General features: G+C 48.4%; 1 protein-coding gene across 2 annotated transcripts in view; it reads right to left on the bottom strand.

The window, feature by feature from the left end:
* Positions 1-294: 294 nt before the first annotated feature.
* Tent4a (terminal nucleotidyltransferase 4A) overlaps positions 295-11462 on the bottom strand; it is a 51388-nt gene continuing 40220 nt past the window's right edge. Inside the window, exons 8-13 of one of the 2 annotated variants that reach the window (XM_008834575.3) lie at positions 8630-8756; positions 7207-7307; positions 6467-6639; positions 5804-5962; positions 3828-3992; positions 295-2493 (exon numbers count right to left, since the gene is read on the bottom strand). In XM_008834575.3, the coding sequence (XP_008832797.1) occupies positions 2299-2493; positions 3828-3992; positions 5804-5962; positions 6467-6639; positions 7207-7307; positions 8630-8756 (920 nt within the window). In that variant the 3' untranslated portion in view covers positions 295-2298. The remainder of the gene's footprint in view (positions 2494-3827; positions 3993-5803; positions 5963-6466; positions 6640-7206; positions 7308-8629; positions 8757-11462) is intronic. The other variant, XM_017798555.2, reaches the window with a different exon arrangement.

The following is an 11462-nucleotide window of genomic DNA, read 5'->3' as shown; positions in this document are numbered from 1 at the left end:
GACTTAACATGTTTCACTGGATCATCCTAAGTGCACAACACTGTGCAGTCCTCCAGCATCCTCGGACACAGCACCAGCGTGTGACAGTGTCTGCCTCAGCTACATCCCCCTGTGCAGACCTGGCAGAGCCCAGGGCACAACCCTAACAAGACAATGGTAAAATAGCCCACCACCACCTTGGCCACTGGTGCCACCTTGGGACCTGCATTTACCCTTCCAGGATCCTCTCAACCCAGCAGGCAGCCAATGCAGAACAGCCACACCCAGGAGGAAAGCACCTAGGCAACACAAAACTGGTTTCTACAGTTTATTAAAAATCAAAGAATAGAAAAACTTTACATAAAAATATGTCAATTTTAGTGTCCACATTACTGTCCACATAAAATCGAAACATGGTATCTTTTAGTCAAACTGTAGCATGGGGCCACAGTGGTAGCCAGGCCAATTCATCTGGTTCACCATGAACGGGGATGGACCTGTGCCTGTGCCTGTGCCTGTGGATAGAACTTTAAAATGCATACCTGTGGGACACTTGCAGTCCCCACTGTGCTCCCTAACGCAGGTTTACAGTCAATATTGCTAATGTGTAGATTAGTACAGACCTACGGATCAGCGTTCATAAATATTCTTTAGCAACAGGTCGACAATTTAAATATTTTAAATATTTTGGATGATTCCAATCCTCAAGAACTACAGACCCCATGTGCTTCTTTGCTCTGGAATGCTGCCCAGAGTCAAGGGCCCCACGGCAGGGGCCTGACAACAGCGGCCTGCCCTGCTGAGAGAGGCAGGCCCAGGCATGCAGAGCTTGTCCTTGCTGGGTGTCCATCATATTCCAAAATCGATCTACAACTCCCACTGCTGCACATCAATCAGATGTCATGGTAATTAGCTTCTCAGCCTGTCATCCTCCACTAGTGAACTTCAAAGACCAACCTACCTGCAGTGTTTAGTAGGACCAGCACCCCCATTTTAAAATGGAAGTCTGAGGGCCCACAAGATGAAAACAACTCCCAGGACAACTGTGGTGCTCCAGAAACTCGGGGTTAGGCAGGATGGACATATTCTTGTTCAAAAAAAGTAACAAAGACAGTGGTTGTTGTGGCAGAATACACTTGCATAGTATACCTGTATGCTTCCGACGCCGGGCACCAGCCGCTCCTGGGCCCATGCTGGGCTGTGCTCTCCTGTGATACATTAAAATACTCCCCACATGCCCTGAGCAGCGGAGGTACTTTTCAGATATTTGCTCTTAACAGAACGAATGCATACTGCTATGCAGATTCCTCAACGGAATCAACGAAATTCCTTTCTCCACATTCCTAATCTGGGCGCCTCATCTACAATGGCAGTCACCAGGCCCATCGTTCCAAGCCACGTAACTGAGCGGACTGAAGTGTCCAAAGTCACAGTGCATTCCAGATGTGACAATGTGACAACTTCTTCTCCCCTAGAAAGTTTTACTTCTGGCACTTTAAATGCTGGATTTGTTGTCTAGTTTAAAAGAACCCAAACCAAAATGTCAGAACTTGTGGTCAGAGCAGGACAACAGCCTGAGGCCGACAGTCCAAGGCCTGGGAGCTGAATGTCTCGTGAAACCATGGTGACTCGGCTCCTTCACTTGCCTCTGACCAAAAGAAAAGTGAAAATAAAGCCCTCGAGCCCCTCCTCTTATGGTGTCGTAATGAAGCTCATCAGACAACCAGCCAACACGATGAACCCAACTTAGAAAATGCAATTTGGGAAAGGATCTAAGCGTGTTTAAAAAAACTCCCTCCTCCCTTAAATATAACTTATGTGAAAATATGAAATTAAATAAAAAATATCTGAATTATTGCACAAATCATAAGTTTTCAATATTTACATAGAAAACAGTCCCAAAGTTTTCAAACAAGACATGAGGGCAATAAAACAACAGCCTCCACCCTCCCCGCTAAAAAGACAGGAGCAGGGCTCCGCTGCCACGGTGACAGACACCAACGAGAACTCCAAATCGCCACGCGACAAGACATGGCTGCACAACGGCCAAGAGCACGTTCCAGTCCCTGCAGGTCCTGCACCCACCCTGCTGGGCATGGACGAAGACTTCTAGGCAGGCAGACGCACATCCACGTTTAGTAAGGCTTCACAGATGAGCGCGGGGAGCTGTTCTGTAAGATGGATGCGGCCACCACACAAAGAAACATGCAGAGTGACCAGTGGCAGGCGGCACTCGGCAGCCCACGGTGGAGGTGCTGGATGCTGGTCTCGGCTCCCCTGCGGCCTCTGGGCAGTCTGGGGTGGTACGGCCAGGAGCCATTATCTGCTGAGACTCACAGGCAGGCTGTCCCTCGTGTGTGCGTGCTTTTTCCTCCTCCAGCCAGTGCGGTTGTACTGGTGGTGTCCCCGGTTGCCCACGGGGGGCCGCACACCTCCATTGCCCACAGAGCTATAGCTGCCACCCTGGGCATGGCTGTGGGAGCCTTTCATGGACAGTTTCATGCCATTGTGCTGCTGGAGAGACACAAAAAGAAAGGGTTGGAGCACAGTGTGAGGCTGCCGCCATTACGACCTCCAGGAGGGCACTACTGAGCTAGGCAACACCCAGGACTCAAGCAGTGAGCTCAAGAGGCTCCGAGCTGCACTCATCCCCACTGGCAGATATCAAGGCCAAGGGACAGATGTGCACAGCTAACATGTATCAGGTCATCGCTGGCCAGGCACCTAGAAGCTGTCCTGTAGGCAGGAGAGAAACCAGCACTCTGACAGTTCTGGGACAAGATCACCATTTCCATTCCGCATCAACTGCAGATTCATTCAGCTCTCCCTTCCGACCTCCTTTGTTTGTGCACTGGGATGAGAAGGTCCCTGAGAAGCCACTCATCTGTAGCCTAGAGCCACACAAGTGACTCATACACACCCCACCTAGTCCCCGGCATCTTTACCTGCAGCAGCGTGGGTTGGGGCTGTTTCCAAAGTAATGACAAAGTGGACCAAGAGAAAACACAAACTGGCTTCAGGAAGAGAGAAAACAAACCCAACATGTGGAGGGGGAAGCAGAAGTAGCCATACAAGGCCGCTTTCCCTGGTCAACGCTGTCCTTTCATCCTGCTCCTGCCGGGTCTGCACAGCAGGGTAACAAGGCACCACTGCTACAACTTAAGTCCCCGCAGGGTGTTCTACCACCTCAGTAAAACCAGCAACCAGGAATTAGTGACAGGGCACAGAACCACCCCCAAGAATAAAAACTACACTGGCTGTCCTGGCACGCCGTGGTGAGGTGAGCGACAAGTGGGAACTTCAGCAACACCAAACCTCACAAGGAATTGCTATGGAAGCCTTGGATCACAGTCCTCTACACAGGCAGGCATGGGGAATTAAAGACAAACTTCCCCTAGAGGGTAGAGAAACGCCTCGAGGCACAAAGAAGCCCCAGGGCTACTGAGAGCTGGGAGGACAGACACAGGTGTCACACGCACAGCTCCACCCACTGCTGAGGGGCCGGCAACCAGCAGCATGGCAGACAGGGCAGGCGTGTGGCAAGAGAGGTGCTTGGCTTTCTCTTTTGCCGCTTAGAAACCAGAGTATGTGGCATACAGTGAACTTAAATGAACTGGAAAACAAAGTCAGTCTTCATTGTGATCCCTGCTGTTTCAAATTTTAGTTCAACCAAGTGTTAATACATGTTTTGTGTGACTTATTACATTTCAAAATAAGTAAACATTTTAAAGTTTTGTTTAGAAAAGAAAGCAAGCATGAATCTGAATAATGACAAAACAAATTCCCTTTTAAAATAAATTCTTCAGCACTGAGTAGGCAGAACAGCAAGCACAGTGGGCAGCACACACCTTGTGGTAGAGATGAGGACTGGGCAGCGGGTTGGGGGATGCTGAGGGGATGGCTGGGGAGGTCACATGGTGAACGGCCTTCAAAGAGGTGGTTCCTTCAACACCAGCCTGTCTGCAAGGAACAGGGGCCACTCCAAGGGTTGGTGGAGGGATGGTGAACCTGGTCTAGAAGAAATCAGAAACATCCATAGCCTCCCACAAGTGAAAGCACTCTGAGCTGAAGCTCCATAAAGCACTTGTGTTCTCTTATAAACTAACACTGCCTTCAAATGGTAAATACCTTATTTTCTGAAACAGAAGTTATAATATATGAAGTTATGCCCAGTACTAAGTCATAAAGTTCTAAAACTCTCTGAAAACCAAGTCACAATTCAAAATCATCAGAGCTGTCAGAACGGCAGCTGTCACTTAGATCTGGAATGAGTCCCAGGGTAGGCAGAGCCCCTCCAACCCCAACTTGAACAAAGGGACCACAGGAAGGGATCAAAGAGAGCAGGTGCAGCTCTTTCAGGGCCCCCCAGTCTAGCTTCTGCCTGACGGCCCCACCCACACAGCAGGGGGATGCAAGTTAAGAGCCCAACTCAGCCTAGAGGCAATGCTCCCAACCCATGGGGACATCACTGCCTTTGCCCCGAAAACCTCCAGAGGGAGTGGATGAGAAGAGTTCCAGGAATGGAGCCCAGCAGCAGGCGGGACAGCAGAGTTTGGCTACACTTTGCTGAAAGCCCACGTACAAATCTGATACCAGCACCCTGGTATCACACCTAGACTCTTCCTCTGTGGGGTTCCACTCTCCAGGGAAGTATATCACAGGAAAGTAAGCTCAGTTCCCATAGTCTCCTACAGATTGATGTGCGCTGATGACCTCCAAATCCATTCCTGTCAAACTTAGAAATCCTGTCCCAAATGGGTGAACATCATTTTGTTAGGCTGCACAGGACAGATGGGACCAATATTTTAGGTTGGGATTTAGACTGTCCTATTGGAAGTAAAATAAGAAAGCAGTTTCAGCCTTGTCTGAAAACTTGAGCCTGGTTCACCACTGACATACAGACCTGCAAACAAAGGACAAACTGGGACACCATACCTACATTTCCTTAGATACAACAGATACAAAACACCCCTGGGCAAGGACCACACAAGCATCACTGGCAGGAAGCTGAAGCCGGTCCAGCACTAGGCTCTCAGAGATACTGTGTCTGAGGAGTTAAACATCTCCAAAGTGGGAGGCCAGGGCCACTGTTCTGACCAAAAGACAATCAAGTCTAAATGGGACAGAATTGAATAGCTTAAACAACTGTTTCAGAATGTACTAGTCTGGGCTACACTGTTTTGGATGAATGTGTCAAATGCTCACCAGCACTGTAGTCATGGAGATGGGCCTAAGCAGCTTCAGGACCCAGAATATCTCAGTAGGAATGGATTTCCAACTGAGCCAAACTACCCCAAGAAAAACCTGTATGTTTCTTTATTGTTTCACGGAAGAAAAAGGAACAAACAAAAAAACCCTCCATTTCCAAAGCTGTTCTTACTTTCAAGTAAATGTTTTGAGTTTACACAAATTCAATTGGGATGTATATACAAAACTTAATATTATAGATTTTATCTAAATGTTGAAGAAAGAAAAAGTCCCCAGATAAGGCCCAATCAACAGCACCAAAGTCCAAGCCCATACTAACACTTTGAAAGTCTACTCACTGAGTTTCTAAGAGCCAAGGAGGACCAAATGTCTGCTACAGCCTCCTCACGGAGCAAACCAACCCTAAGGGGTGCTCTGCCAAAGGTCAGCCTCTTCTTACAGCATCATCAAAACTGCACTCTACCCATCAAACATAAAAATTCCACAAGACATGACCGTTTGGCCTATCAAAGACTCAACATGGTCTTTAATTCAAAATCAACAGTGCTCTGCTCTGCTGTACTGCTTGGAGCTGATGCTATCCCCTGGGGCTATCTCTAGGAAGGGAGCCCTGTACCTGATTGTTTGTTGTCATGATCAGCGTTCTGGAAGCAGCAGGCTGAGGTTTGCCACTGGGCAGCGGCAAGGCTGCAGGCAGGCTGGCCATGAGGGCGGTGGGTGCTTGTAGGCTGAACTGATAAACACTGGGCGTGGTGCAGGGTGGTGTGTCCGAGTCCTGGGGTCCAACACAAAAAGACAAGAACCACAACCAGCAGTAAGTAATGCTTGCGAGGGCTGGGTCAGGGCAGGGTGGCTGTGAAGAGGCACTACAGGAAAAGTCACTAGAGCAACCCTAGCTTCTGAGCAGCAGGTGGTCCCAACCTACCCATCTTTTCAGAGCATTCTCCAAACAGAGACCAGGCTACAGAAACACAGATGAGACTTGTGGGCTTAACTTGGCAAATCTCCAAATAGGTTTTCAAAAAACTACCCAAGAAATTCCATGGCTCCACTGAATGCTATCACTGCCTCTGCCACTGTGAGCAATGTAGCCTGGGGGCGTGTGGCCTGTGTCAGAGAACACCCATCATAGATTTTGGGGCGCACACACACACACACACACACCAGCAAGGAACTGAGCTGAGCTGGAGAAGCAGGTCCTATGCTCAGAGAAAACTATGAGGAACACCAACCACCCAACACAAAGGGGAGGAGACAGTAGAGAGCAAAAGTCACTTACAATATCACTTCCAGAAAGTGAGGACACAGAAGAGGCAGAAGAACCTGAAGACAGGAGCTGCGGACTGGACAGAGACAAAGTCAGGCGCTGGCTGTAGGGCGAGCCGGGCTCTCGGCTCTGCACCTGTTCCCCATTGCACACCGTGATCCGCTCCTTTATCTTGATCCTGTTGTCTGGGGTGGGAAAGCAAAACCTGCCTTACTGAGGAGTGCAGTGTTCACTGCCAACCTGGGGCGGCTCAGTTCTGAAATGCTGTCTAAGACCAACACACCAAATTTGAAATCTGAAGTAATATAACTTCAGAAAGTGCAGCAGTCGTGATAACACATTAAAACATCTGCACAACACGTGAATTTGTCAATCTTCATCTGAAGCTTTTATAAACTATAAATCAAGCACTTCTGATAAAAATTTAGCACATTAAAATATAAACACTGGATTTCAAAACTCTGGAACAAAAATACAAAATATCGCAATTATTTCTTGCATGTTACAACGCTAATATACTGGGTGGATAAAATAGAATATTAATTATTAATTTCATCCGTTTCTGCCCACTTTTCTAATACAGCCACTACAAACTAAAATTCCGTATGTAGACCATTACATGTCTACTGGGTAGTGCTGGTCCAGAACTTACAGACTTATCAGCCATCAGAAAAGGCAGCTACTTTCTTGGTATAAATGAGGACTGTGCCTCAATGTGACAGAAGACTAAGCCCACTGCATACGCCTCTCACCCAGGTCTGGCGATGGAAGGATTCTGCTGCCCCACTTCTCTTTGATCCACCTCCGGTAGTCGATCACTTCCTGAGTGACTTTGATGATTCTTCCTAAAGTACTGCAAAGAACAAGGTTGGACAGACATAGGCCAATAGGTGAGGCTGCTTGGTACTTGTAAGAACACATCATCTCATTAAGGACAAACAAGCTCTACAGAATATCCTTGAGTTATGAGATCACAGTATGGAAAAAGGAGGCTCACTGTGTGTAAATGTGACTCGTTCTTCTGTAGGGGAGCCCAGCTCTCCCACTCACAGGGACTTTTGTTCTCACACTTCATCTCCCACTACACAGATGAAAATAGAGACCCCAATTTCCTATCACAGGGCTCAAGGTCAGCCTGAAGACACTATGTGTGGACAACCCATATAACTCCACAGCCCTGAGCACCACCACTGTGGGGAGAGGTTTCTGACACAGGTCTCCCAAGTCTTTTCTTTCCCCACAGTCTACCCAGGAACAGATAAAACGTACTGCTGGCCCCTAGGCCCCATAGTCCTTTCTTCCCTCCCACTCCCATCTCTTCTCCTGCCACCCCATAGCGCACACACGAACCACAGCAGCCACCCTGGGGTCAGAGATAAACCCTTCTGTCTACCAATACATTGCAAACATTTCACGATGTGGACTGACAGCAACTAGCCATGAGGGAGCAGGGGCAGAACAGTCCTCAGATCTGAACTCACTCACCAGCAGAGCATTCACATCTCAAGGAGGACAACACTAACCCAAAGCTTTAAAGCCTGTAACCTGGAGTTTCTCCACTATGACACAGGCTATAGTCCTACCTCCTCCCCATGCTCTGCAGGAGTCAAGCAGCTGGAACCCATCACCTCTCCCACCCAATAGTTGACCTTAGCTGAATGAAGGGGCAGAGCCATTGCCACATTGAGCACAGGGAACAGAGCCCGCAGGTAGTCGCATACAAAGAGCTGGGGAGATGGAGGGTGGGTCATGCTGATGGTGGTTATTTCATGCCTTTGTAAGTCACCCCATCTCGGATGTCATAAACTATGCAAAACCCACATTGAATGTGTTATGTTGGTTTTGTCAATCTGTGTTAGGACCACAAGACCCTGAGGGAGCATGGGTCTCTCAGCAGAGTGGGAAAAATTTAGTGCAAACCAAGCCAAATGTCCCCTCCTAAAGACACCCAGAAGAAAATTACTCCCCCCAATTAAGACATGCTCAACCATGAACCACAATGACCCAAATAAAGCCATCCTGAAGTCCTGAAAAGTCTTTCTTATAACCACATGCAAGGTCCACCCAACATGACAAGGTGTCATTAATACACTCTCCAGAAGCACAGGGAGAGGAGAGGTGCACTGCCCCTCCACAGGAGAGGTGAGCCCAGGGCCCAAACGCTACAACTCTTACCTTTCAGAATCCCTGTTGGGATAAGACCTGGCCAGCGGTGACACAGCATGGCTGAGCACAATGTAGGCATAGTCAAACACCTGCTTCACTTGCATGGCCCCATAGGAGCTCCGCCCAACGTCGTTTCCTGCAACAGAAAGGCAGCTAGCAAACTGTGGCAGGCCTGAGCCATCATCCAGATGTCTCTGACCCCCTCACACAAGGTGCTGTGAAAGGGCCTTACCACTAAAATGCTTCCCAACCCAACCAGCTAACATGAAAGGCATGTATAAAATCAGCACTGTGAGTCACTGCTAATTGTAGCACACAGCTCAGTGTGCATCAGACTCCACAGGACCAGAGTCTATAACCACCAACAGGAAGGTGGCAGTCACGGGTGGCATGACAGTTCATGAAGTCCTACTAAGTCTCCAGGTAGCAAACAAAACACACAAAAGGAAAGGCAGCCCCAACTCTGACCAGCAGTGCTGCCCCGTTGTTCAATGACCCCAGACAGTAGGTAAAGTAGGCAGTCTGCCCTGAACACTGTAACAGAGCCAGCAGGAAGTGAGCCCTCTACAGGTGAGACACTGCAGGTCTAAGTGCTGAGGTGCAAAAGCCAGACGCAGAGCAAGCCAATGAGGCCGTCACTAGTCGTCCAGCCCGAAAGGGGGTCTAATTCTATACACAACTCAGTCCTTGCAAGTCAGCTGAGCCGTACGAGAATTTCATCATTCCTAAATACATCTGTAGCCAGTGGGCACACAGAGACACTGAAGCAGACAGACGCTTGAAGACAAAGGAGGTCTCCAGCCTAACAGTCCAAAAGACACTCAGGGAGGGGACACATTGCCCCTGCCAGGAAAACCTCACCTCCCCGTCTACATATGGGATGGATAAACCATGTCACTTAAAGACAGCAAAACAGACCTGACAGTGCATTTTCTATGGACAGATTTCTTTAGGACATTTATCTCATCCCAGAAGCCATAAAACAGCATCAAAAATAATCGTCACATTTGAGGATAGTAAAATTTAAAAAGTACAAGAGCTGAGAGTACAGTGCGTGACGAGGTTTCCCTGACCACGTGACCAGAGAAAAGTCCAGCAGACAGGACAGAGTGCACGGAAGCCTTTGAGGACAGAGTACAAAGCAGCAGGGTACCTGGAGCTCGGCACCTCTACCACCCTTCTGTCACATGTCCACCACTGATCATCAACAACAGCAAGAACAGGATCTCATCTAACAGATGCTCAATAAACAACTGTGAAAGTGATAACGATGTGTTTCGCTCCAGTTATCATGAAAAGAATGTAAACTTTAAAAGTACACCAATTTTATCAGTTTGGTGAAGATCTCAAGGTTGGTTGTTGCTGTGGTTTGAAGATCTACGCATCCTTACAGTGGGAATAACACTGACACCCAAAGCACAGCGTCAGCTCTTCAACAAGACATCCTTACAATGAACGCCACATGTACGGCCTCCAAGACTGGCTCCAAAGATGGATGACTGTTAAGTCGAAGCTGCAAATCTCTTGGTGTTATGACAGAGATGCCAACTCATTAACAAGATATGAGCATTAGAAACAACAAAGAAAATCTCGCACACACCAGGATGGAAGGACTTGGCACACTTCACTGTCAGTTCTGTGCTTCTTTCTGGGAAGCCAATGGTTTACAGTGAGTGTATATTAAACTTTCTTCCTTAATTAGGGTTTTTAAATGCAAACACTTTAAAATAACCTAAATGGGGGCTGGAGAGATGGCTCAGCGGTTAAGAACACTGACTGTTCTTGCAGAGGACCTAGGTTCGATTCCCAGCATCCACATGGCAGCTAACAACTGTCCAAAACTCCAGTTTCAGGGGATCAGACACCCTCTTTTGACCTCCGCAGACATTGCACGACATGCATGCATGCAGTATGCTCATACACCCAAAATAAAATAAAAATATTAAAAATAATATTACTGGACCCGCCTCAGGCCTCTCTCCTACCCACAGGCCTCTCTCCGGGTAAGTCCATTGCGCCCTCCTCACCTTGACTCCCCCAGCCTCATTCACCCTCCCATCTCCCATCTCCCCCACCCCCCCACCCCTGTTCTCTACTCCTAGTTTGGGTCCTGCCCATTCCTTGTCTTAGGGATCCAGACACCTGGGGAACCAATTCTGCTTCCTGATCCTTTTCATCCAGACCGATGTAGTGCCTTCTCTGGGCCCCAAGAGCACTGCTTCTGGGCCTGGCCCCGCCCTCACCTCCCTCTGCTTCCCTGGGCCTGCACCACCCAACCGCCTCTTTCTGGGACAAAGGGGCTGACCTTTCCTCTTCCTATCCTTTGCATCAGGACCAACCCAGCTCCTCAGTGCAGTCCCCAGGAGTCCTGGGGGCCTCTTCCCGCCACATATGCCTTTACATCTCTGGGTGGAATGGCCACCACCTGCCCTAGACCACCATCTCTCCTGGGCCAGGCTCCCAGGCCAGTCCAACCCCCAAATTCCTGAGGCCAAACTCCTTCCTGGAGGGATCCAGACCTTGGGAGAAAGGCTGAAAACACCTGACCCTCACCTGAATTGGGCCTCTGTGGGAACTAACGAAGAAATAAGTAATCTGACCACTCCAATATAAAATCAAGAGAACCGGAAGCTTAGACTAACAAGCTTTAAATGCCCAAAAAGTAAATCACAAAGACACGTAAAGTTCACAAAAAGAAGCAGACCTAAACTTGAAGGCCTGAGTCTGACACAAGAATCAGAAACTACCAAAGAAATTCACATGTCAAAATTACAGAGAAAAAATAATAACATGAAAAACCAAAATAACATATCCCCACCAAATACCAACAGTCCTCTAGAGC

Source organism: Nannospalax galili, unplaced genomic scaffold (genome assembly GCF_000622305.1).
Source record: "Nannospalax galili isolate Female #2095 unplaced genomic scaffold, S.galili_v1.0 scaffold197, whole genome shotgun sequence".
Lineage (NCBI taxonomy): Eukaryota > Metazoa > Chordata > Mammalia > Rodentia > Spalacidae > Nannospalax > Nannospalax galili.
Note: the sequence above shows the minus strand (reverse complement) of the source record. Positions and strands in the feature narration are given on the sequence as shown.